The sequence below is a fragment of the Pituophis catenifer genome, unplaced genomic scaffold (assembly GCF_029215685.1).
Source record: "Pituophis catenifer annectens isolate HBS135680 unplaced genomic scaffold, rPitCat1.0.hap2 SCAF_1, whole genome shotgun sequence".
Classification (NCBI taxonomy): domain Eukaryota; kingdom Metazoa; phylum Chordata; class Lepidosauria; order Squamata; family Colubridae; genus Pituophis; species Pituophis catenifer.
In genome coordinates this window covers 14,182,769-14,210,766 of record NW_027256881.1, presented here as the reverse complement: position 1 = coordinate 14,210,766, position 27,998 = coordinate 14,182,769, and the positions used below count along the sequence as shown (strand labels likewise).

General features: G+C 44.6%; 1 protein-coding gene across 2 annotated transcripts in view; it reads right to left on the bottom strand.

Annotated features, from left to right (window-relative positions):
• LOC139308504 (ras GTPase-activating protein 4-like) overlaps positions 1–27,998 on the bottom strand; it is an 88,772-nt gene that overhangs the window by 18,172 nt on the left and 42,602 nt on the right. For both annotated transcript variants that reach the window (XM_070932078.1, XM_070932079.1), the window contains 6 exons: positions 23,769–23,898; positions 13,908–13,989; positions 9,918–10,052; positions 3,581–3,672; positions 2,640–2,757; positions 1,500–1,653 (listed from right to left, as the gene is read on the bottom strand). In XM_070932078.1, coding sequence (XP_070788179.1) covers positions 1,500–1,653; positions 2,640–2,757; positions 3,581–3,672; positions 9,918–10,052; positions 13,908–13,989; positions 23,769–23,898 — 711 coding nt within the window. The remainder of the gene's footprint in view (positions 1–1,499; positions 1,654–2,639; positions 2,758–3,580; positions 3,673–9,917; positions 10,053–13,907; positions 13,990–23,768; positions 23,899–27,998) is intronic.

The following is a 27,998-nucleotide window of genomic DNA, read 5'->3' as shown; positions in this document are numbered from 1 at the left end:
TCCCCTTTGATTCAGCTATAAAGTAAAGGTAAAGGTTCCGCTTGCACATATGTGCTAGTCGTTCCCGAATCTAGGGGGCAGTGCTCATCTCCGTTTCAAAGCCGAAGAGCCAGCCCTGTCCGAAGACGTCTCCGTGGTCATGTGGCTGGCATGACTAAATGCCAAAGGCACATGGAATGCTGTTACCTTCCCACCAAAGGTGGTCCCTATTTTTCTGCTTGCATTTTTTACGTGCTTTTGAACTGCTAGGTTGGCAGAAGCTGGGACAAGAAACGGGAGCTCACCCCGTTACGCGGCACTAGGGATTCGAACCGCTGAACTGCCGACCTTTCAATCGACAAGCTCAGAGTCCTAGCCACTGAGCCACCGCATCCCTTGATTCAGCTTTCTCTTTCTCTTAGATGATAGAAGCAGCAAAAGTGATTGTCTGAAATGAATATGATAGTCATCTTTGCCATCACTTTCATGCTTTCAAATGCCATGCTTTCAAAGATTTTTTTTTTTGCCTACTCAGAAAGCTTCCCTCTTTTTCATATTGATTGCTTTCTTCCCCTTATATCTTATTTCAGATATTCCCTCCTTTCTGCATTCTCTTTTCCTTACCTTCTGCTGCCCATCCTGCCTACCCAGAAAGCTTCTAAATACCTTGACAATTCCAAATTGAAGGCAAAGGAGTTTGGCCACAACTAAATCGACCACAATACTTGTTGGGATTAAGAGACAAGAAAGGACAGACAATTAATAAACTGAGTGGGATAGGTTTAGCATGTCCAATGGCTGCATTTACACAAAATTCTGTATACCCAAATAACAAAACGTGTCCTTATATAGCATGCTGTACCAAAATGGGAAAAAATTATTTAACATAGTGTAGCATATAAATACATAGCATGTTGGTTTACATGCTACATATTAAGATATCACATGGAACCACAAATTACTTATTGCTACTAGTTTAGCTAGGGGTCAGCAACCCGTGGCTCTGGAGCCGCATGTGGCTCTTTCATCCTTCTGCTGCGGCTCCTTGTCGCTGGTCGGCTCCACAATTGATAGGGCTTTCGGTTAGGACAGGTAGGGGAAAAAGGACTTCCGGTCAGCTCCAGAATTGAATGGGGGGCTTTGTGGCTCTTTGAGTGTTTAAGGTTGCCGACCCCTGGTCTAACCCCTTTGAACCCACACACCTTTGTGGTATTAAATACCACTCTTCATGGTATTTAATTTATTACATGTATAGCTGATGAAAATCAGAATGAACTCTTGGCAGTTTATGTGACAGAAGCAGTATTAAAATAGCCATGGTTTCATTAACATGAAAAGCAATTAAAACAAACTCAACACCCCCAATCACACAAGACACACACACACCCCAAGAAAATTGCAGGAATTTTTCCAAGCAGTCACCAAGGAGCCAACACTGACTCAAAGGCACCCTCCCCTCCCACACACATACACAAAATGGTAGTATAAAGGGATGTGTTCCCTCCTGCCCTGGTCCTTACAGGTTCTGTCCAGCTCCAGTTTGAAGAGGAGATCCAAGAACTCTTTAATCAAGCCTTGGCCCAAGAAGAGCTTGACTAGGTTCACCGCCAGTTCCTGTCTGCATTCAGCAGTTGTGGTCTCATCAATCAGAGTTATTAGGTGCACTTTCTCGTTCTGTAAGGAGAAGAGCGTGGGCCGAGGAAATACATTTCACAGAGAAGTTAACGCACATTAATTTCAGAAGGGGAGGGTGTATTTTTCATAAAAACGTGATGTTTTGTGCGTCCCTTTGAACATAAACGTCTGCATTCTCTGTTTTATCAAGCACATTTGCATCACACGTACAGCCTTTGCGCAGCTGCCTTCCATTCCAGTTTTTCCCCAAATGCCATCACTCTGCTAAACAAATAATTCCCTCAACGCTGTCAAACTAGTTACTAAATCTGCACTACTATTAATCTTCTCATCGTTCCCATCACCCATCTCCTTCCACTTATGACTGCATGACTGTAACTTTGTTGCTTGTATCCTTACAATTTATATTGGTATTGTTTCCTGATTGCTTATTTGTACCCTATGACTATCATTAAGTGTTGTACCTTATGATTCTTGATGAATGTATCTTTTTCTTTTATGTACACTGAGAGCATATGCACCAAGACAAATTCCTTGTGTGTCCAATCACACTAGGCCAATAAAGAATTCTATTCTATTCTATTCTATTCTATTCTATTCTATTCTATTCTATTCTATTCTATTCTATTCTATTCTATTCTATTCTTACGACCGTTACAGCATCCCCATGGTCACGTGATCAACATTCACACGCTGGGCAACTGACTAATATTTATGATGGCTGCAGCAGCCTGGGATCACACGATCCCTTTTATGAAAGCAAAGTCAATGGGAAAGCCAGATGCACTTAACAAACGTGATATTAACTGAATACCTGCAGTGATTCACTTAACAACTGTGGCAAGAAAAGTCATAAAAGGGAACAAAACTCACTTAACAAATACCTCACTAAGAAACAGAAATTTTGGGCTCAATTGTGGTTGTAAATCAAGGACTACCGATATAGTCTCCTGCTAAAGCACAGGGTTGGACTAGAAGACCTCCAAGATTTCTTCCAACTCTGTTCTTCTGTTATTCCGTCTCACCTTTATCCCTGCTTTAACTTCCTGGCACAACAGCTCGACAAGAGGCTGGTAGTAGATGGATGGCAGAACCATCTCATCCCGAAGCTGCACCTGGAGGTGTAAGGAGCCTAGATTCCCTCTGAAACACATGGAAAAATAAGGATATTAGATGTACTTTATAAGCTGGTTACCACTTTCCTAACATTTGGGGATGGTAGACACATTTCAGTTTGGTCTCATGGAATAGGAGTTCAGTGGATGAACTCATGGAATATTCCTCATAGGCATCTCCACACCAGTGGTGGGATTCAAAATTTTTTACTACCAGTTCTGTGGGCATGGCTTGGTGGGCAAGGCAGGGGAAGGATACTGTAAAATCTCCATTCCCTCCCCACTCCAGGGGAAGGATACTGCAAAATCCCCATTTCCTCCCAATCAGCTGGGAGGCAGAGAATAGATGGGGGCGAGTCGAGTCGAGTCAAAGGTGGTATTTACCGCTTCTCCGAACTACTCAAAATTTCCGCTACCGGTTCTCCAGAACTGGTCAGAACCTGCTGAATGCCACCTCTGGCTCCACACTTATTCTCCAAAGAAGCAAAGTTAATCTCAGATGCTCCCAATAGCCTTAGCGCAAAATTAACTAATCCGACAAAAATAAATAACCCCAAGTAAAAGTAGATAAGATGAATCAGTTCAAGACACTGTAAGGCAGTGTTTCTCAACCTTGGTAGCTTGAAGATGGGTGAACTTCAACTCCCAGAATCCCGCAGCCAGCAGCGCTGGCTGGGGGATTCTGGGAGTTGAAGTCCACCCATCTTCAAGCTTCCAAGGTTGAGAAACACTGCTGTACAGCAATTTCTAATGTTTTTGGAGGAAACCCTTCTGAACTCCTGTGGTGCTCCCTAGTGTCAGTTTTCATTTCCCCTTTGATAATCTGGTAGGTACTGAGAATTCAGACTTACTCATCCAATCTTGGTTTGGATTTGTCTGGGCGGAGCAAAAACCATCCTTCTTCTCGCTGGACAGCCTTCAGCCTTTGGACATTGAATACCACCTGCAGATCAGAAAGGAATGTTCAAGAGAGATTGGTGGCCTCCAAAAGATGTGAACCATCCAAGAACCAGTGATCAGGTGGCAAGTAGGTGATGGGCTAAGCCATTTCCCAATTGTTTCTTTCATATTAATTTTTTTTTGGGGGGTGGTGGAAGAAGCTGAGTGGCAGAAGAGATGCCATGAAGGCAAAGAGGTACACCCTATTTTTCAAAGCGGGGTTAGTATAGAGCAGAGGTGAAATGTAAAATTTGTTACTACTGGTTCTGTGGGCGTGGCTTGGTGGTGGGGGGTAATGTGACTGGGTGGGCGTGGCCAACTTTTTTTTTTTTAACTTTTCAAAGCATTTTTTCTGCAAATGCAAAAAAATGCTTTGAAAAACCTCTGCCAATCAGGCAACACAGCTGGAATTGTCAGAGCCTTTTCAAAGCATTTTTTAAACCACTTCTTCCTCTGAAGAGGTTGTAAAAAAATGCTTTAAAAGTCTCTCTGATGATCCCAGCTGAGTTGCCTGATCATCAGAGAGGCTTTTCAAAGCATTTTTTAAAAAGCCTCTCTGATGATCCCAGCTGAGTTGCTTGATCGTCAGATATTTTTTAAAAAGCCTATCTGACCATTAAGCAACTCAGCTGGGATCGTCAGAGAGACTTTTCAAAGCATTTTTTCCTGCAACCTCTTCAGCAGACGAGGTGATTAAAAAAATGCTTTGAAAAGGCTCTGACGATCCCAGCTGAGCCGCGCGATCATCAGAGGCTTTTTTTTACTTTTAAAAGCATTTTTTCGGCGGAAAAAGTTGTAGAAAAAATGCTTTTAAAAGTTTTTTAAAAAAACCTCTGATGATCATGCAGCTCAGCTGGGCATGGTGGGAGGGGCAGAGATTTTTTGCTACCGGTTCTCCGAACCACCCGCTGCCATCGCTACCGGATCGGGTGATCTGGTCTGAACCGGGAGCATTTCACCCCTGGTATAGAGTCCTAGCAAATTAACACTTTATTATCAATTGTCCCATGCACAAGATCCCTGAAAGGAGAGGAGGAAAAAGCAGAAAACAGCTTATATAAAAGATTGTTCCTACTCCAAATCACTGCCACCAACTGTCCTTTAAGAGTCTCATAAAAGTGCGTTGGTTGGGTTTTTTTAAAAAAAATATTGTTTTTCTATTCATATGGCTTTAATATTAGCCAATATCAGTAGTGGGTTTCAAAAACTTTTTCCTACCAGTTCTGTGGGTGTGGCTTGGTGGATGTGGCATGGCTTGGTGGGCGTGGCAGGGGAAGGATACTGTAAAATCTCCATTCCCACCCCACTCCAGGGGAAGGTTACTGCAAAATCCCCATTTTTTTTATTTTTTTTTAAATTTGATTTATATGCCGCCCTTCTCCGGAGACTCAGGGCGGCTTACAATGCGTTAAGCAATAGCCTTCATTCTTTTGTATATTTTATACAAAGTCAGCTTATTGCCCCCACAAACTGGGTCCTCATTTCACCTACCTTAGAAAGGATGGAAGGCTGAGTCAACCTTGAGCCTTGGAGAGATTCGAACCAGCAGAAATTGCAGGCAGCTGTGTTAATAACAGGGTGCACTAAACCACTGTACTATCAAGGCTCCATTTCCTCCCGATCAGCTGGGATTTGGGAGGCAGAGAATAGATGGGGGCGGGGCCAGGATTTTTATTAACGGTTCTCTGAACTACTCAAAATTTCCGCTACCGGTTCTCCAGAACTGGTCAGAATCTGCTGAAACCCACCTCTGGCCAATATTGCTCGAAAATTAGCCAAGGTGGCGCAGTGGTTAGAGTGCCGCACTGCAGGCTACTTCAGCTGACTGCTAGCTGCAGTTCGGCAGTTCAAATTTCACCAGGCTCAAGGTTGACTCAGCCTTCCATCCTTCCGAGGTGGGTAAATTAAGGACCCAGATTGTTGGGGGCAATATGCTGACTCTGTAAACTGCTTAGAGAGGGCTGTAAAAGCACTATGAAGCGGTATATAAGTCTAAGTGCTAGTGCTACTGCTATTTTGAGGCAGAGTTTTTCAAACTTGGCAAATTCAAGATGAGTGGACAACTCCTAGAATTCCTCCAGATGGCAGCACAGTCAATTTATTTGAGAACTTAACCAAAAATCAGGTCTAGTAATTCAGGTAGATCAGGAAATCCCAATTGTAAGAGGTCTGGGCAGCTGGAAAGGTATCCTGGGAGACTGAACATCAAGCCATTTCTTTAACTTTGCAAGAAAAATGTGTACCTATTAAGTCAAACTGATTTTGTTGGGAGTTTTTTTCTTTTTTAAAATCATCATGATTATCATCATCACCATCTTGACACAATATAAAGCACATGCATGTATCCATATGTTGGAAGAAATGTCCATCTGGGTTCAGTTCCAAGTGGGGAGAAAGACACTGGAAACATGGAGACTGCTTGGAAAGATGGTTTAACGGTGGACAGGACCACATGGTTTGAGATCCTGGGCTAAAAAGGCACATGGATGTGTGTGTGAGAAAGAGATTTATACCCTCTGTTGGGGTTTGAATTTGAGCTTGTATTCTGATTGGTTGTCAGATTCCCATGGGGCTATGCAGGGGTAACTTTGTAGGTTGTCTGTGTCCCAGGCTTGGTTGACTTGCTGGGTGATGATGTAATGAAAGGGCTTTGGGCAATTCCTATTATGGCTCTGCCTGAAGGAGGTAGATCTTTGTTATGTAGAATAGACCGGTCCAGGCCTTAATGGCCCATTGACAAAGGTGGGGGGGAGGGACTGAGTTTCTGCCTCCCTTTTAGGGGAAATATTCTGCCCTTTTAATATTTATTTTATTATTATTATTATTATTATTATTATTATTATTTTCAATTTTTATTTATAAGTACAAACTAAACAGAACAATGAAACGTACAAAACATAAAAACATATAAACACCCATTTCAATACATGTCCAGTTTGTCGCAACTATAATATACATTTCTCTTTGTATTTTGACTCTTCCTTATTTGGTCATTCCCTTTTGTCTATCTACTATTGATCTTTGTTGACCTATGTCTGTTCTTTGTTTACATCATACTATATTTGGTCATTTTGTTTACTTCCTATTGCTTCATCTCTTTGCTATCTTTCAACCAACTATACCACTTTCCCATACTAAGTAAAAGTCATGTTCTTCCCTATTTTGTAATTCCTTTGTGAGTCTATCTAATTCCGCACATTCCATAATTTTATTGATTACTTTATCTGGTGTTGGTATATCACTACTCTTCCAGTGTTGCGCGTATAGTATTCGTGCTGCTGTTATCATATGTATAATTAAATATGTTGTTTCTTTTTCGTAGTGTCCATTTAGTATGCCTAGTAGGAAGCTTTCTGGTCTTAGTTCTATCTTTTGGTGTGTTATTTCCTCTATTTGTATTTTGATCCTTTGCCAATATTGTTTCACCATTGGGCAGGTCCACCACATATGGTAATAGGTGCCTTTGTGGTGGTTGCATTTCCAACATGTTGATGGCGTGCCGGGGAACATTCTTGCCAATCTGGCTGGTGGCAAGTGCCACCTATAAAACATTTTATAGAGATTTTCTTTATAGGATACAGACATTGTCAATTTATAATTTATTTTCCATAGTTTAATATTTAATGCCCTTTTAATATTTCCTAAAATATCTTACTTTCCTAGGAGAGGGGTGGGTGCTACCTTCCTACACATATAAACAACTGTTGTTTGAATTTATTATTAATGCTTATTGCTTGTGTTTTATCCTTGAAAGCCACCCAAAATTACATATTATGAGATTGGTATCTGTATAAATCAATCAATCAATACATTTGTTTTGTCATTGATTTGCATCCAATGCCCAGTGTGGTGAAGAGGATCCACTGCCTCTTCACCACACCCATCTCTCTCACAAACCCCCTTTCCTGGCAGACCCCCCTCATCGTATAACATCTCCACCAAGGTGTCTTCCTAAAAGGTGCAGGTGGGTGGCCCAGCCACCTCACAGTGTGCCATCCTTCCTCAATGAGTCAAATGGCCAGGGAGCCTCTTAAGAGCATATGGGAGGGGCAGGGGGTCTGGCCCCAGTTCACTCCCTACCATGCATAACGATAAGAGCTGCATAGAACCAAGACGGGCGCAAATAAATCTAATAAAAAAGCGGTAAAGATGACTCTGCAGTGATCTAGCAACAAAGGAAGGCAATCTCTGCTTTGTGGTGCAGTGACTCATCATTCAATACGCAGCCACATTTTCCCAGGCATTGCCAAAACGTTAAAAAAAATAAGCATCCATTCACACATTGCACCATGTGGCTTATTGGTTTGGGCTTGGGTATTGTGGCAAGCCCAACCATTTATTGAACACATAAATGAAAAGTTAATGAAAACGTAGTACTGTTCTTGTTACGAAGGATTGGATTCAAGAGAGATGCTTTTGAAAAGGCATTTTTCTCTACTAATAAACTTGGTACGTCTTTCGGTGACACAGCTGTTATGATCTCCTCTAACGTTAGAGAATTGTTATTTTTTATTTTACGTTACCCCTTTGGGTAGATTTAGATATCTCTTTGACAGTTGATTGATATGTGGCAAAACAAGATAATGTCCACGTTTTCTGATTTTATTTGTGTTTTGCAGCTTCTCATGTACCTCCTTCCCATTTTTTGGTATTTTTTTTCCTATTTTTTTCGGGAAAACTGGTTAAGATAAAGCGTAATAAATAACCCAGGCTAAAGCAAGTCATGGCTTTGTACAATGGGTCTCTACCAACGCTTTTAGATAGATAGGTCCCAGTATTATTATCAAACAGCAGCTATTCTTCCTTTCTTTTTAGTGTATACTGTAGGAAGAAAAATCCGGTCTCATTCCAAGCCGGGAGAAAGGCACTGGAAATGAAACAGAGGCTGAATGCAAGGAAAGACAGTTTATTTTGTTGCCAGAAACTTCAGTGACAGCAGCATGTTTCTGGGGTGGCTGACAAAATGTCTAAGTGAGTGGATGGATCTTTATAGGGTTCTGGGGTTTTGAGTTTGAGATGCTCCAAGGGGTTGTGCAATGTAGTGTGCTCTGTGTCTTTTGCTAGTCTAATCATCATCATCATCATCATCATCTTTATTTAATGACCCCATAATCCCTTGCAGGGTGGAGTTTTGGCAACTGAATAGAGCTAGCAGTGTGTTTTAATGGCCGGATGCCCTTCCCATCACCAATGCGGAGTTTTGTTCAGCAGATATATTCTCAGTGTGCCCAGAGAGAGAAATATCTGCCTCTACCTAGGATCGAATTCACAGCCTCCTGATTGTGAGGCGAGAGCTCCACCTCTAGGCCACCGCGCCCCTCCTTTTGCTAGTCTAATGGTGGTGGGTAAATCCTATTATCATGTCTAAAAGGTCAGGTCCTGTTCTTGGAATTTGGGTGGGGGAATGCAAATTCTTAATCCCATCAACTCCAGCTTTCTGTGGAAACTTGTGGCTGAAGCTGTTTTGTTTGTGAATAGATTGGCCCAGTCTTTCTTAATGGATACAAAAGATCTCTAAAGACTTGAGACCAGTGGTGAAATCCAAATTTTTTTACTAGCGGTTCTGTGGGGGTGTCTTGGTGGGCATGGCAGGGGAAGGATACTGCAAAATCCCCATTCTCTCCCCACTCCTGGGGGAAGGATATTGCAAAATCTCCATTCCCATCCTACTCTGGGGCCAGCCAGCGGTGGTATTTGCCGGTTCTCCGAACTGCTCAAAATTTCCGCTACCGGTTCTCCAGAACCTGTCAGAACCTGCTGGATTTCACCCCTGCTTGAGACTTCTGCTTGAGGCTATGAGCCTGCTTTCTGCCTTGCTTCTCCATGCTTCTCCTTTGGGGAAATATAATATTCTGTCCTCTTTTTAATATTAAGAATAAAGAATATTTTAATCGGGGGGGGGTTTCCTTCCTACAGTACTAAGAAAAAAAGAAGGAAGAAACAGTGAAAAAACAAAGAAACAAACATCGGCGTGATCGAGAACCCTACTATGTTCGAGGCAGTACTAGCACCCAAGTCCTTGCTGATTTCAACTGCAGCCATGTTTAATTTTCAGGCCTTCGTATCCCATGTCTTAGTCACAAGAATTTGCAAGCAGCTACTTCAGGTTATTCCCCGCCCCTCCCCCCCTCGGTTCTCAAGTTAGAGTTTCTAAATATAGCCAGAACAGGACAGTCTTTCAACAGAGCCGCCTCCTTGCTCCTCACATGTTCCAACCTGCCTTCAGCGTGTCCTTCTTTTTCAACTCACCTTCCCCAAAAAATCATTCCTGCTGACAAGATCCCAATCCCAGACTTCAACAATGCACAGCTTTTCTGCAGCTGACTCATCCAGGTCAAAATCAAAGGTCTCGTTCCATCTGGGGTAGCAAGATTTTTTGATCACCTGAAGAAAGAAATAGGAAGACAATTCCATTGTACAGGTAGTCCTCAACTTACGCCCACAATTGAGCTCAACGTTTCTGTTGTTAAGCAAGGCAATTGGGTGAGTTTTGCCCCATTTTTTACGATCGTTCTTGCCACGGTTGTTAAGTGAATCACTGCAATTGTTCAGTTAGTTAGTTATGAAGTAAATCTGGCTTCCCCCATTGACTTTGCTAGTCAGAAGGTCACAAAAAGGGATCACATGACCCCAGGACCCTACAACCGTCATAAATATGAGTCAGTGGCCAAGCGCCTGAATTTTGATCACATGACCATGGGGATGCTGCAAGGGTCATAAGTGTGAAAAATGGTCATAGCATAACACAGCCCTTTTTTTCATGTTGTTGTAACACTGAACAGTCACTAAACTTGTAAGTCAAAGACTACCTGTATCTGTTCTGCCCCAGCTACGGATCCCAAAGAACACAGCACACGCAAACGCCGAACAAAACTTAGTTTACTCAAAAACGCAGTTTTAGCAAATGCCACTGTTAATAAAGCGTTCTTAACAGCCTGCCAGAATTCCATAGATAAGATATTCAGTGTCTTACTGGAGTTGGCAGAAAGCCCAGAAACAAGGTTTGCAGAGACATCCCAACACGATAGTTAGCAAACTAAAGTTGTTTCCTGCAGCTTGTTACTAGCTGTGTACTTTCTTAAATAGGCTAAGGGAGTGGCCAATTAGCCCCAAGCCTTACTCTCGAGGAGACCTCCTCTGAGGAACCACTCTTGCCTTTTGGCAGCTCTGCGTGCCCATGCATTGAGAAGAAGCTCCTCCTCTTCCTCCTCTTTACTTAAAAGAGCTTCTGGAGGTTCTGAAGGCCCTGACTGAATCCCTGCCTCTGGCACCACCTCTTCTTCAGCCTCCTCGCTGTCCGACTCGAGCGCCAGCTGCACAGGTTGCTGGCACAGCACCACACCAGTTTCCTCGTCATCGGGATCAGCAGCAATCCGCGCAGGCCACTGGCGGGCCACAACAGTATCAGGGAAATCCTAAAAGGAAATATGGCAGCCTGCCTAAGATGTGTTCTGCCCCAGCTACGGACCCCAAAGAACACAGCACACACAAAGTCTGTACCAAACTTAAATTTACTAAAATAACTCAGTCTCTTCCAAACAAAGGCTGTTAATAAACTTTCTTAACAGCCTACAAGAAACCAAAGATAAAGTAATCACAATCTTACTAAGGTTGGCAGAAAGCCCAGAAGCAATTTTGCAGAGAATCCAGACGCAAAGGAGAATGAACTAAAGTTGTTCCCTACAACTTGCTTCAGTCGGCATTCCTCCTTAAATAGGCTAAGGGAGTAGCCAATTAGCCCCAAGCCTTACTCTCGAGGAGACCTCCTCCTGAGGAGCCACTCCTGCCTTTTGGCTGCTCTGCGCGCCCGTGCATTGAGAAGAGGCTCCTCCTCTTCGTCCTCTTCACTTAAAAGAGCTTCTGGAAGTTCTGAAGGCCCTGGCTGAATCCCTGCCTCTGGCACCACATCTTCTCCAGCCTCCTCATTGTCTGACTCGAGTGCCAGCAGCACAGGCTGCTGGCGCAACACCACACCAGCCTCCTCACTGTCAGAATCAGCTACAATCCGCACAGGTCGCTGACAGGCCACAACAAGATGGGAGATACTCCATTGATGCCAGATTACAACTCCCATATCCGCCAGTAACATGATAAAGAATTCCACTGGCTGAGGAAGATGGGTGGAGGGTTATGGTTAAATGAATCTTTGGAGACTGACAGCTACGGAAAATTACAGCATTGAATGCACGCAACACATTTCCCTATTTCAGTCCACTCAACATTGTCATCTACAGGTAGTCCTTGATTTAGGACCATTTATTTAATGATGGTTCAAAGTTATGAATGTCTTGGAAAAAGTGACTGTGGCCTGTACTTATGACCATCACCCCACCCCTGCGGTCACATGATCGCAATTCGAGTTTTTGACAGCTGGCTCGTATTTATTTACAACGGGTTGCAGCATCCTGTGGTAACATGATTACGATTCACAACTCTTTTTTGCAGTTTTCTAGCAAAACCTGGCCATTACAAAAGTTGGATTTGCTTAACAATCATTATAAAAATTGTCATAAAATTATGTCCGAGTCCACTTATGACTACAATGATTTATCTACAATGGAAATGTTAGTCCCATTTGTGATTGTAAGTCGAGGGCTATTTGTAGTAATGGAAGCTATAACAGAAACACTTTTTTAATGATCCAGCTAGGCCAGGGGTGTCAAACTCACGTCATCATGGCAGTGTCACATGACGTATCAGGAATTTTCCCCCTTCGCTAAACCAGGTGTGGGTATGGCCGGCGTGTGATGCATCTGGCCCACGGCCTGCGAGTTTGACAGCCCTGAGCTAGGCAGACAAAACCCTTGGCCAGTCACACACACACACACACACACACACACACACACACACACACACACATCTGTCTGTCTGTCTATCGATCTACCTACCTATCTATCTACCTATCATTTATCTCTATATCTGTCTATCTGTCTATCTGTCTATCTATCTATCTATCTATCTATCTATCTTCTATTATCTCTATCTCTCTATCTATTATCTTGTGTGTGTGTGTGTGTATGTGTGTGTGTGTGTGATTATGGCTGGCCAAGGGTTCTGTATATTATATATGGGTTTCTATCGATCTACCTACCTATCTATCTACCTATCATTTATCTCTATATCTATCTCTCTATCTCTCTATCTCTCTATCATCTATCTCTATAGCTATCTGTCTCTCTATCATCTATCTAGCTATCTTTATCTATCTATCTATCTATCTATCTATCTATCTATCTATCTCTATATCTATCATCTCTTTATCTCTATAGCTATCTGTCTCTCTATCATCTATCTAGTTATCTTTATCTATCTATCTATCTATCTATCTATCTATCTATCTATCTATCTATCTCTATATCTATCATCTCTCTATCTTTATCTATCTATCTATCATCTATCTATCTATCTCTATATCTATCTATCTGTCTCTCTATCATCTATCTTTATCTATCTCTATATCTATCTGTCTATTATCTCTCTCTCTCTCTCTCTCTCTATCATCTATCTCTATATCTATCGGACTTTCTATCATCTATCTAGCTATATCTATCTATCTATCTATCTATCTATCTATCTATCTATCTATCCATCCATCCATCCATCCATCTATCTCTATATCTATCTTTCTTTCTATCATCTATCTATCTATCTATCTAGCTCGCTCTATCTATCTATCTATCTATCTATCTGTCTGTCTGTCTGTCTGTCTGTCTGTCTGTCTGTCTATCTATCTATCTATCTGTTATCTAGTGAGTGTGTGTGTGTGTGTGTATGTGTGTGGTTATGGCTGGCCAAGGGTTCGGTATATTACTATATATATATGGGTTTTTTTTCTAGTTCAGCAAGCCAAATCTTTCCTGTTTGTTAAAGCCAGATTGGGAATTATGAAATCTGAAACTTTATGTATTTTATTGAAGTGTTGGATTTTTAAAAAACCTTTTGCAGTTTGTTTTTACTGAATTTTTAATCTGAGTTGCTTTAAGCCTTTCCAACTGTCAGTCATAGATCTAATGAAATAAATCTGTGGGGTAAAAGATCATAAAGTTAGGTGCGACTCACTTAACAATTGCCTTGTTTAGCAACAGAAATTCTGGTCCCAATTGTGGTCGTAAGTCAAGCACCGCCTGTAGTAATATGGGCCATTAATAAATTGTAAAGCAAAGTTGGATAGGCAGAAATAATCAACTACAATTTCAAAAATTGGCATATTCCCATATTCTTCTCCTCCTCTCAACTCACCGAAGTCTCCTGAATTTTGCTATTATAGTGGACTCTGACAAAAGGATCAGAAGCTCCATTCCGATCTTTCCGAGCTAAATCCCTTGAAAGAAAGAGAAGGAAGGTTACAGAACATAAGGAAAAAAACCAAGATATGTTCAACTCCCAAAAAACTATAGTCTACCCTATTGTTCTGCCCCAGCTATGAACCCCAAAGAATGCAGCACACACAAAGTCCATACAAACCTTAGTTTACTAATTAAAGACTACTAATCAGCTTTCTTAGTAGTTATTCGAACACATGTACAGTTTAAATCAGTTTTTTCTGAAGAAGGACTATTAATTTAACTTCATTAACAGCCGACAAGAATCCAAAGAATAATAATTCTAAGGTACAGTATTTCAGATAACCGTAATCTTACTGTCGTTGGCAGAATGCCCAGAAGCTATTTGCAGGAACACTGACAAGAGAGAAAAAAGAGCCGAATCAAACGTTTCTGGAATCAAGACGCGAAGGAATATGAATGAAGTTGTTTCCTGCAAATTGCATCAGTCGTCGTCTTTCCTTAAATAGGCTAAGGGAGTGGCCAATTAGCCCCAAGCCTTACTCTCGAGGAGACCTCCTCCTGAGGAGCCACTCCTGCCTTTTAACAGCTCTGCGCGCTCGTGCATCGAGAAGAGGCTCCTCCTCTTCTTCCTCTTCACATATGGGAGCTTCTGGAGCTTTTGAAGGCCGTGGCTGAATCTCCGCCTCTGGCACCACATCTTCTCCAGCCTCCTCATTGTCTGACTTGAGTGTCAGCTGCACAGGCTGCTGGCGCAGCACCACACCAGCCTCCTCACTGTCGGAATCAGCTACTAGCTGCACAGGCCGCTGACGGGCCACAACACCTATACTTGTATGGCTTATACCTCGGCAGATTTGCTTGCGCTGCGAGATGCCCCCCTCTCGCGGCGATGGCCTTCCACTCTATCGAAGGCCTACCTTAAGGACGGGCTTTGGAGCCCCGAGAGGTGGCATGTTTTAAAGCGGGGATTGAGGGGTTTTTTAATTAGGGTTTTTAATAATCTTTTAAGGGGAACTGGGAGGGCGACCAAAGGGGATGGGGGGGGCAATCCACCTAGGTCAGGGCCCAGCCTGGCACAGGGTAACGGTCTGGAGGGCGCAGGACGAGGGATTGGGGATGTCATCAGCACGGTGGATGGGAGGGGCAGATATGGCGGGAGCAGAGGACCTCATCTTGTGCCGGGGGTGCGCACTCGCTACTTGAGAGCGATTGCACGCCCCGGTCCTCAAGGCTCCCCTTGGATACTAGGTGGCTCAGATACTCAGGACCTGGGCCTCCGGCTGATGCTGTGCAACGCCAGGTCCGTGGTAAATAAGGGCCCCCTCATTTACGATCTTATTCAAGAGGGGGGAGCGGACCTGGCGGGTATTACGGAGACCTGGTTGGGCCCGGAGGGAGGGGTCCCTCTGGTTGAGATGTGTCCACCAGGCTTCAGAGCATTCCATCAGCCGAGGGCCCAGGGGAGGGGCGGGGGGGGTGGCGGTTATTATTAACGAAGGTCTGGGTCCGAGGGAGACCACTGTGCCACAGATTGCCGGGTGTGAGTCCCTCTTTGTGAGATGGGGTCATGGGGTTCAGATGGGCTTGCTGCTTACGTACCTGGCTCCCTGCCGCGTGGCAACGGCCCTGCCCGAGCTACTCGACGTGATAGCCACGGTGGCAGTTGATACACCCAGGCTTATGGTCATGGGTGATTTCAATCTGCCGTCCGTTGGTGAAACGTCAGAGATGGCTCGGGAGTTCATGGCTTCCATGACGGCCATGGACCTGACCCAGTTAGTTCATGGCCCCACTCACAGGGGGGGACACACGCTGGACCTGATTTTTGTCTCTGGCCAGTGGTTGAGTGGTCTTATTATAGGGGATATAGACATGAAACCCTTGTCATGGTCAGATCACTCACTCCTTCGTCTGGACCTTCGAACCGCTACACCCCGCCGCAGGGAGGCGGACCCAATTAGATGGATCCGCCCCAGGCGCCTGATGGATCCCGATAGGTTCCAGATGGAGCTTGGGCCAATTCCTGAAGATCTGGCACACGACTCGGCCGAGGACCTGGTAGCTGCCTGGGATCGGGCGGCTGGTGGGGCCTTGGATCGAGTCGTGCCTTTGCGGCCTCTGACCCGGTGTCGATCCCTCGCGGCTCCTTGGTTCACCGAGGAGCTGAGGGAGATGAAACGCCGGAAAAGACGCCTAGAGAGTGGTTGGAGGGCCAGTCTCGCTGAATCTGACCGAACACTGGTAAGGTCGCATATTAAGACCTACCTAGTGGCGATAAAGACGGCAAAGTTTAACTACTTTTCCGCCTCTATTGCGTCATCAGGGAATCGTCCGGCCGCCCTGTTCAGGGTAACCCGCTCCCTGCTCCATCCGGGAGCGCGGGAGGATCCCTTGGAAGGCAGGGCGGAGGATTTCGGACAATACCTGTATGACAAAATCGCTCAGATCCGGGGGGATTTGGACTCTGACTGGGTAGATCAGGGCAGGGTGACGAGGAATAGTCTTGAGAATGTTACCTGGGAGGAGTTTGATGCTGTGACTCCGGATGATGTGGACAGGATTTTGGGGAGACTTAGTGCGGCCACATGTTTACTGGACCCGTGTCCCTCCTGGTTGGTACTGGCCTCCCGGGAGGTTACACGAGGCTGGCTCCAGGGTGTTATCAACGCTTCGTTGAGTGAGGGTCACCTCCCCGCCGCTTTGAAAGAAGCGGTGGTGAGGCCTCTCCTCAAGAAGCCGTCCCTGGATCCGGCAATATTGGCCAACTATCGTCCTGTCTCCAACCTTCGCTTCCTGGCGAAGGTTGTTGAGAGTGTGGTCGCGCGACAGTTTCCACAATTCTTGGAGGAAACATCCTATCTAGATCCGTTCCAGTCTGGTTTCAGGCCTGGGCACAGCACGGAAACGGCATTGGTCGCGTTGGTTGATGATCTCTGGAGGGCTCGGGACAGGGGTTGTTCCTCTGTTCTGGTCCTGTTAGACCTCTCAGCGGCTTTTGATACCATCGACCATGGTATCATGCTGCACCGGCTGGAAGAGTTGGGGATGGGGGGCACCGTATTACGGTGGTTCTCCTCCTTTCTCTCCGACCGGTCGCAGTTCGTGTTGGCAGGTGGGCAGAGGTCGACCTCAAGGCCTCTTATATGTGGAGTGCCTCAGGGGTCGGTCCTCTCGCCCCTCCTGTTCAACATTTATGTGAAGCCGCTGGGCGAGATCATCCGTGGCTTTGGGGTGAGATACCACCAGTACGCTGATGACACCCAGCTGTACATCTCCACCCCAGGCCACCCCAACGATGCCCTTGAAGTGATGTCCCAGTGCCTGGAGGCTGTGCGGATCTGGATGGGGAGGAACAGGCTCAGGCTCAACCCTTCCAAGACTGAGTGGCTGTGGCTCCCGGCATCCCGATATAGTCAGTTGACTCCATCACTGACTATTGGGGGCGAGTCGTTGGCCCCCACAGAGAGGGCTCGCAATCTGGGAGTCCTCCTGGATAGGCAGCTGTCCTTGGAGGAACATCTGACAGCTGTAACCAGGGGGACCTTTTGTCAGGTTCGCCTGATCCGCCAGTTGCGGCCCTTTCTTGATCGGGATTCCCTGTGCACAGTCACTCATGCCCTCGTCACCTCTCGCCTTGACTACTGCAACGCTCTCTACATGGGGCTCCCCTTGAGGAGCACCCGGAGGCTCCAACTGGTCCAGAATGCAGCAGCGCGGGTAGTGACGGGAGCAGCCTGGCGCTCCCATGTAACACCGCTCCTGCGCGAGCTGCACTGGCTCCCAGTGGTCTTCCGGGTGCGCTTCAAGGTGTTGGTTATCACCTTTAAAGCGCTCCATGGCATAGGGCCTAGCTATCTTCGAGACCGCCTGCTGCCACCGACAATCTCCCATCGACCCGTGCGCTCCCACAGAGAGGGCCTCCTCGGGGTGCCATCAGCCAAACAGTGCAGGCTGGTGACCCCCAGGGGGAGGGCCTTCTCTGTGGGGGCACCTACCCTCTGGAATCAATTGCCTCCAGAGATAAGGAGAATCCAAGACCTCGGTGCCTTCCGCCGTGCCCTTAAAACCTTCCTTTTCCAGCAAGCCGGGCTGGCCTAATTTTTTTTAAGTGTTTTTAAGTGTTTTGTTTATTGTTTTTAATTAATGGGGCCAAATTTATATATGTATATTTTAACTGTATTTTAATATTTGTACTTGATGTTTTTACTTGGCTGTTCACCGCCCTGAGTCCTCAGGGAGAAGGGCGGTATACAAATTCAAAATAAAATAAAAAATAAAATAAAATAAATACATTTGGCATACCTTTGAATACAAGCTGGGAATTGTGTTCAATTCTAGGACACTGCTTGGACAAGTGTCCTGCAATTTTTTTGGCAAGGTTTTTCAGAAGTGGTTTGCCATGGCCACATTCCTAGGGCTGAGAAAAAGCTGGCTTTGTGCCTAAAGCAGCAGGACTAGAACTCCCAGTCTCCTGGCTTCTAATCTGATGCCTTAAGTACTGCAGCAAATTAGTGCTCTCAACCCTGCAGTACCCAAATATTAGTACCGTTTTATAAATCCTAAGTAAGACCACGCCTGGAAAACTGCATCCACTTTTAGTCACCACATTACAAAAAAGATGTTGAGACGTTGGAAAGAGTACAGAGAAGAGCAACTAAGATGATTAAAGGCCTGGAGACTAAAACATATGAAGAACGGTTGCAGGATTTGGGTTTGGCTAGTCTAGAGAAAAGAAAGACTGGGGGGGGACACGATAGCAGTATTCCAGTATTCGAAAGGCTACCGCGAAGAGGAGAGAGTTAACTTATTTTCCAAAGCTCCAGAAGGCAGGGCAAGAAACAATGGATGGAAACTAACCAAGGAGCGAAGCAACCTGGAATTAAGAAGAAACTTCCTAACAGTGAGGACAATTAACCAGTGGAACAGCTTGCCTTCAGAAGTTGTAGGTGCTTCATCACTGGAGGTTTTTAAGAAAACGCTGGTCAGCTACCTATTTAAATTGATATAGGGCAGTGATGGTAACATTTCCGGCACTGAGTTCCCAAACTGGAACGCGCATGCATGTGCATGCACATGTGCACACTGGAGCATCGGAAACCCAAAGACCAACTGGCTGGCGTGCACATGCCTGTTTTTTGGCTGATTTTGGCCATTTTTTGAGCCATTTTCAGGCCATTTTCCGGGCCGTTTTTTTGGGACATTTTTCAGGCTGTTTTTCAAGCCATTTTTGGGCTGTTTTTTGGCCCAAAACAGCCCAAAAAACAGCCTGAAAACAGCCTGTTTTTTGGCCATTTTTCGGGCCGTTTTCAGGCTGTTTTCTGGTGCTCCAGCGCCCGTGAAGACCAGCTGACTGGCGTGCATGTGCACGCTGGAAACCAGAAGAGCAGCTGGCGACAGCGTGCATGCCCATAGAGAGTGCCCTACGTGCCACCTCTGGAACGTGTACCATAAGTTCGCCATCACAGATATAGGGCTTGAGCAGGGGGTTGGACTAGAAGACCTCCAAGGTCCCTTATAGCTCTATTCTGATTAAGATCAAATTGGTGCTCTTCCACCTGCAGACTCTTGTATACTGCCAAGAAGACGTAGCCACTCCTGAAGGATACAGGAAATCTAAGGGCAAGTCAGTCTTTTAGAGAATTCTTATACTCATAACTCCATGCAGATAAGTAAAAATCTGTCTCCTTTGGGAATCAATACTTTAGTCCTCTGAACTGTTTTATTTTGTTTGCTGTACAAAATAGCATTTTCTTGACTTCCTTATGATTTCCAGGATGCCCCTCTAGCTCTCAACCCTTAAAAAGGTAACGGTAAAGGTTCCCCTCGTATATATGTGCTAGTCGTTCCCAACTCTAGGGGGCGGAGCTCATCTCAGTTTCTAAGCCGAAGAGCCAGCGCTGTCCAAAGACGTCTCCGTGGTCATGTGACCAGCATAACTAAACGCCAAAGGTGCACGGAGCGCTGTTACCTTCCCACCAAAGATGGTCCCTATTTTTCTACTTGCATTTTTTACGTGCTTTCGAACTGCTGGGTTGGCAGAAGCTGGGGCAAGTAACGGGAGCTCACTCCGTTACGCGGCACTAGGGATTCGAACTGCTGAACTGCCGACCTTTTGATCGACAAGCTCAGCGTCTTAGCCACTGAGCCACTGCGTCCCTTCGCTCTCAATCCTTGAAAGTTTGCAACTGTTCAGGCACACGCCATTTGGTTTTATCTTTCCTAGCCCATCTTTTAATTGCAAGATGTTTTTTTTTTTCTGACTCTAATTACATAGGTCTATTAAACAGGAAGATCCGCTGGGGAGCCTTGGAGAACTGTATTGCTTGGACAATAAACAAAGAGGAATTTTGAGATTCGTGTGATTCAGAAGAATTGGAACACGAATGAACAATGGTAAAATCCTCAATAACGGCACAAAACCTTCGGCTCCCATATGGTTCCCCCAGAGCCCCTTTTGTCATTCCTATCAAAAGGCCTTTAAAACTAATGATAAAATGCATCCTGTAAGGAGGCTGCCCTCCCTCGCTTTCTTCTTTTCTCCCTCACCCCTTCCTGGTGATCCTCTCTGTAATGTTCAAAACAGAAAATCACTACTCACAGAGGTGGCTTGTAATTTCAAAGTAGTTTCCTTCAATTACAGACTGGGGTTTTATTTTAATGAAAAAATATAGGATGGTTGTATCCAGCAGTGACCTGATGGATTCCAAGGCTCAAGAAAAGAAAGGAAATGGAAAAGTTCACAGTTCTGATTCATGTTGCCAGATCCTTTGCCTGCAGAAAGTATTAAAAAATATACATTCCCCACCCCCACCCCCCAGTAAAACACATCTTTTTCAATCTTTGCTCCAATTTTACCCTATTAAAACAGTCTGTTTTGTTATGGTAGCCTGGCTTTAAATTATATTTCTTTGGTTATGGCAGAAGCCTGTCACAAAACACTCAGAACCCCAGGATATGTTCCAGATATATGGACCGATTCTCCAAATTCTCAGCAATGCCCATTTGAGAATTTAACAAAACAGAATAACAGAGGTGGATGGGACCTTGGAAGTCTGTACTTCCTGAGAATGCTCAGGAAGATAAATCTATCTCAGAATCTACTTCTGTCCTACTATTGCAGCACCATTGAGAGTGTCCTGACATATGGCATTCTTGCATGGTATGGGAGCAGCTCTGTAGCGGACAAAAACGCTCTACAGAGAATCATTAAAACTGCCCAGAATATCATCGGGCTCCAGCTACCAGCCCTGGACGACATTTTCGAATCTTGCTGTTTGAGGAAGTTGCATAACATTCTCAGAGACTCTTCCCATCCTGCTTACAATCTTTTTGGACTGTTGCCTTCTGGCAGAAGATACAGAACAATTAAAACCTGGACCACACGTTTTGTGAATAGTTTTTATCCCAGAGCAACAATGAACTAAAGGGCCAACATCAGTGAGCTGTTGGATAGCATTACTTGGTCCGTTGCGTGGATGTTTGGGTGGTTTAGGGTCGGGGAATTTGTGGTGAGTGGGGGTGTGTTTGGGGATTGTTATGGGTGTTGGTCCTGGTCTTTGGTAGTTAAATGAATTTCGTTGTATGGGTATACTGTGTATATACGTACAATGACAATGAAGTTATTATTTACTTTATTCATTAAACATGAAACTCAGTCAACTGAACATTCAAAAATGCATCACAAGTACCATTGACTGTGCTAATGGTTGATACGGGTTGCTGCCAACGTCCTAGGTCTCAACCAAGTACCTTCTTAAGATGTATGATGTTCCAAGTAGCGCAGTTTTTTGCAGTTCCGCTGGTGTTATTGCAGGAAGCTGCAATTTGTTGATGTATCTTATAAAATTCTTGGACATGGTACCAAGTGCCCCAATGACAATGGATAATTTGTTGTTGTTGTTGTTGTTGTTGTTGTTGTTGTTGTTGTTGTTATTATTATTATTATTCTAATCCAACTCTTTGTTCAACCAGGAGACCCTATCCCATTCCAGACCAATGGCTAGCCAATCTTTTCTTAAAAACCTGCAATGATGGAAAGCAATCTAGCTAAAAGACAGCAGACTGGGAGACATTGGCCTAGTATCAAACTCGCATCGTCACGGTGTCGTCACGTGATGCATCACGGCTTTTTCCTCTTCACTAAACTGGGTGTAGGAGTGGCCAGTGCGTGACACATCCGGCCTGCGGGCTGCAAGTTTGACACCCCTTGCCTAGCCTGAAGTTTCTCAAACTTCAATGACATTAAGATGTGTGGACTTCAATTCCCAGAATGCTGGTTGGGGACATTCTGGGAGTTGAAGTCCACACATCTTCAAGTTGTTGAGGTTGAGATAGATAAATTGCTGGTTTATTGGTCATTCCTTTGATTTTAGGTTGCTAGGCACAGTTCGTTACTATCAATCTCCTTTTATTGAGGTTAACCGCCCAGAGTCCCTTGGGAGTTGGGCGGCATAGAAATGCGATAAATTAAATTAAATTAAATTAAATTAAATTAAATTAAATTAAATTAAATTAAATTAGAAAAAGAGAGCTACACCGGCTCAGAATGTTCCCAGACAGGAAAGGTTTGGCTGAGTCTCTAAAGCTAGTCGGAAGCTTAAGACCTGAAAACAACAGGACAAGTGGAAGTCGCAGTGACTTCTAAGATTAAGAAATTCTGGCAGCAGAACTCCTGTAAAATAAGTCTAGAAACTGTAAACAACCCTCTGTTTTGTATTCCAGGACATGACATGAAGGAAAATGACGTGGTAATCTTGCTAATGATAAGCAGGGTTAGGTTTGATTTTGTACATCCCCCACTATGAAGGAAGGGGAGGGGAAAATGGAAACTAAAAGAAAGAACACTCAAAGGCCTCAGTAATAGGATCAAGCTGAAATATCTCCCTAATTTTGCAATTTTCAAGAATGCTAGAGTTTATTTTAAGATTATTATTATTTTTAGGATAGAGAATGTTCCATTTTCTTTTTGGGTTTCTCTTTTCTTTTCAACCTTACCTGGTTTAAACAACGTATGTACTATAGGGCAGTGGTGAAATCCAAATTTTTTTTACTACCGGTTCTGTGGGTGTGGCTTGATGGGCATGGTGTGGCTTGGTGAGGGTGGCAGGGGAAGGATGCTGCAAAATCTCCATTCCCTCCCCACTCCTGGGGGAAGGATATTGCAAAATCTCCATTCCCACCCCACTCCGGGGCCAGCCAGAGGTGGTATTTGCTGGTTCTCTGAACTACTCAAAATTTCCTCTACCGGTTCTCCGAACAGCTCAAAATTTCCGCTACCAGTTCTCCAGAACCTGCCAGAACCTGCTGGATTTCACCCTTGCTATAGAGGTTGTCTTGGCCTTCTTCCAGAATTTTAAAAAACTCTATTTTGGCCTCCACCTCTAGGCAGGGGTGGTATTCACTTACCTTCGCTACCAGTTCACAAATGTGAGCACGTGCGCATGTGCAGAGTGTCAAAAACATGAATATGATTACATGTAGGTGGGTGGGTGGAACCACCCACAGCCTCCGCTACTGGTTTGCCAGAACCAGATAGAACTGACTGAATACCACCACTGCCTCTAGGGTTTTCTAGTGGTCTTCTACACAACTACTAACCACTTTGCCATAACCGCTTGCTATATAGACTTAAATGGTTTTAAAAAGGAGGAAAACATAACAGTTCAATCAGCAATTTGCCATGAGCACAGGAATTACTTGGAGTTTCGACCTCATCTTCTCTTCCTTCCTTCCTCTGCTTTCTCCAAGGAGTTAAACATTCTCAGTGCTGCCTCCTTGCAAGTCCCTCTGTTCTTTCCTTGGCCCCCAGACTTACCTGGCATCAAACACAACACAGCGCAACTTCCTTGCAGCACTGTTGCCGATGATCTCGATCTGCAGGTGGATTTCTCCTTGCACTTCCTCATCGGGGTCGATTTCCGTGAGGTTCAACCAACCACTGTAGCCTAAGAACAGGAGCATGCAGAGAAGGAGGGAGGGGGAGAAAAACAAAGGTGTATGATGAGAACAGCAGCAGAGTCTACCTTGCAGGGATGGTGCAAGGTGAGACTTCAAAAAGATCATCAAACACTTTCTTGACATTTCACTCCCACCTCATGATTATCCTCTATTGGTTAAAGTTTGGTGCTGTCTTTCCTTCTACAGTTCAAGGCAGCATTCATTTACTCTCTGCCACAGTTATATATCCCCCTGCAATCAGACAGGTAGGATGGGCTGAAATAGAAACTTCCTCCAGGAAAGTTCTCTGCTTATCATCTGGTTTACACGCATTGCACAAAGTCATTGTGTGTTGATATAATCTTGAGTTAATGAATAAGCCACCATACATTTACACAAAATGGTAGCCTAATCCACTATGGCATATAATCAATCTGTTGGGATTGACCCAACAGAATAAACATTGGCATTACTATTACCACTACTACTACTACTACTACTACTACTACTACTACTACTATGTTGTGACTGAGGCCCACGTAGTGATTACCAAACACAATTCAGTCCTGAACAAACTTATTTTATTAAAACAGTTGAGAATTTATTTTATTTATTTTATTTCCAATTTATATACTGCCCTTCTCCCTGAGGACTCAGGGCAGTGTACAGCCAGAATTAAGAACATGAAATACAAATATTAAAAAACAATTAAAATATATATAAATTTGGCCCAAAAATTAAAAATCACAAACCAATTAAAACATTTAAAAATTTGTTCTTAAGCCAGCCCGGCTTGCTGGAAAAAGTGGGTTTTAAGGGCACGACAGAAGGCACTGAGGTCTTGGATTCTCCTTATCTCTGGGGGCAACTGATTCCAGAGGGTAGGTGCCCCCACAGAGAAGGCCCTCCCCCTGGGGGTCACCAGCCTACATTGTTTGAATGAATTAATTCATTCTCAGTTTAGTCCAAAACAAATTCTTCATAACCAATCCTACGGCCTTATCACCAATCTTTTGATGTCTTTGGCAACCTGCCAAAGGCTTTTCTTGGCAAAACCCCCCACAAAGTTCAAGAGACGCTGACAAGAAGCACTGGAATCAACGTTGCTTTTCTACAAAGAACCCAATGGCTCATTGCTGCTCTTTTAAGCCTTATGGAAGTGGCCAATCATCTTCTGGCCTTACTCCCGAGTCGTCCTTTTTGCTTCAGCTGCTCTTGCCTTCTGACAGCTCTTCGCATACGTGCACTAGGAAGAGGCTCCTCCTGTTCCTCTGCCTCTCTGCTGTCTGCCTCTGGAGGTTCCGGAGTCCGCGCATCGCTCACAGGTGGCCCTGGCCCCATCTCTGCCTCTGATGCAGAGCCCTCGTCCGGGCCTTCCCCTGACTCCAGGACTGGCCCATTGTCCTCCCCAGCCTCCTCACTATCTGACTCCACTGCCAGATCCACAGGCTGCTTGCGGACCACAACATACTACTATTACTATGGTACATTTGTGTTGTAAGCACCTACCAAGGCGCTTCGGGGTTGAAAGGATTAATAAAGGAGAATATTTGTAGCTCAGGGTTGAACTGAGGGGTCCTTGGTGCTCTCTGAGCTTGCTTGTTTTCTTGCAGATGTTTCATTACCCAAGCACAGAGGTCCTTTTCCACTCTGCTTAGGACAGGGGTGTCAAACTTGATTTCATTGAGGGCCACATCACAGTTGTGTTTGACCTTGGGGGGGGGCAGACTGGGCATGGCCAGGGTGGGTGTGGCCAGCTCGATATCACTCGTGTCAGGGGCGCCTGTGGTGGCCCGAGTGCTCTGCCAGCAAAAATGGGCTCCTGAGCTCCGTTTTTGGCTGCCACAACTTCCTGCAACCTTTTGTCTGCGGCCCTCCCAAGCTTCATTTTCCCTGGCAGAGGGTTGCAAGAAGCTGTGGCAATTGAAAACAAAGCTCAGAGACTATTTTCGCTGGCAGAGGCACCGCGAGCCGGTCCTTTGCTGTTTCCAGGGCAGCCCTGAGGGCCAAATCTAAGCACCCTGTGAGCCGGATCCGGCCCCCAGATCTTGAGTTTGACATCCGTGGTTTAGGAGATTAAAATGGTTGATTCTTTATTTAAAACATCTGCATCCAGTCTTAATGAAACTGAATCTTGTTCAGCACTGTGAACCCCCTCCTGTTAGCAGCCAGTGACGTTGTACAGCAGCCGGATACGCTGTATTGCATCTCGCCTTGTGGCTCGTTTATTAGCGAAAAACCCAAAACCAACAGCTGCGTTCTCCCAATGGGCTTTGCCTGGTTACTGAAGTGACTCATTTTCTGAATGATAAAGTGAACCATAAACTAAAAACAAAACACAAGGAGGGTTTGCAAAACACATTAAACTACGTGCACACATACATACACGCGCACACACACATAGCTAAAGTTTATAGGAGCCAAGCATATAGTCTGTCGGGTCCCTTTTAAACTGACTTAATGGTGTTGTTTGAACACAGTGTGTCCTCAGTTCTTCCCCATTCTAATCCCACCTAAACTAGATGGAAGTTGGGGTTACAAAAGGAAGAATGCTTACTCTCTTTTCTTGAAAAGGGAGATTAAGCACCTGAAGGCAGGACAAGAAGCAATGGGTGGAAACTAATCAAGGAGAGAAGCAACTTAGAACTAAAGAGAAATTTCCTGACAGTTAGAACAATTAATCAGTGGAACAACTTGCCTCCAGAAGTTGTGAATGCCCCAACACTGGAAGTTTTTAAGAAGAGATTAGATAACTGTTTGTCTGAAGTGGTGTAAGGTTTCCTGCCTAAGCAGGGGGTTGGACTAGAAGACCTCCAAGGTCCCTTCGAACTCTGTTATTCTATTCTATTCTATTCTATTCTATTCTATTCTATTCTATTCTATTCTATTCTATTCTATTCTATTCCATTCCATTCCATTCCATTCCATTCCATTCCATTCCATTCCATTCCATTCTAAATAGGCAACATAACCCACCTAAAACCAGGAGCCTGTGAATCCTAGCCTATCTTTGGCATGAAGCCAGCAGGGTGATTTTGGGCCAGTCCCTCTCTCTCAGCTCTAGGAAGAAGGTAACAGCAAGCCTCTTCCAAAAAATGTTGCAAAAAACTCAACAAGGACTGGTGCAGGGAGTCACCAAATGTTAAGACACACCAAGGCACACTTTAAAAACAAACAAACACCTGAGCTGACAAAATTCACTGCGTGGTTAGAGCACGTATTGATCCCAAGCTGGTCAATCTGCTTTGTAATTTTTTTCCCAATAGAACTGGAAGACAAGAATTTCTGTGCTCCTTTTTTACCCTTAAAAGAGCTTTCAAATTCAGCCCCAGCAACTGCAGAGAGAAAATTTCTCCCTGCCCCCATCTCAAGGATGAGTCAGTTTGCTTCCAATAGATCCCCCCCCAGATTTTTAAGTAAGCATCTCACGTCCTCTGTCTAGAATGGAAGTTAGAAAAGAACCAAAATAAAATAAAATAAATATTCTGTGCAAAGAAAGAGAGAATCCTGCTAAAAAAAGGTCTTCCCTTCTCTGCTATGGTCCAGAGTGCTCTGATCCAGAGAATGACAGATTATCAACAACTGAGAAGTTATGGCAATCAAGAATATTTGTAGCTCTAAAGATTCTTTAGAATCTCTAAAGAGGGACGCAATGGCTCAGTGGCTAAGATGCTGAGCTTGTCAATCGAAAGGTCGGCAGTTCAGCAGTTCGAATCCCTAGTGCCGCGTAACAGGGTGAGCCCCCGTTACTTATCCCAGCTTCTGCCAACCTAGCAGTTAGAAAGCACGTAAAAAAATGCAAGTAGAAAAATAGGGACCACTTCGGTGGGAAGGTAACAGCGTTCCGTGCGCCTTTGGTATTTAGTCATGTTGGCCACATGACCACGGAGCCGTCTTTGGACAGCGCTGGCTCTTCAGCTTTGAAACAGAGATGAGCACCGCCCCCTAGAGTCAGGAATGACTAAGGGAACCTTTACCTTTACCTTACTAAAGATTCTTGGTCAGCTTTGACTGAGAAGAAAAGCTACAGGAGCTTATGTTATGTAGCGTCTAAATCAGCACTGACATAGTGAAGACAGCAAGACTATAGAAACCTGGGCCATTTAAA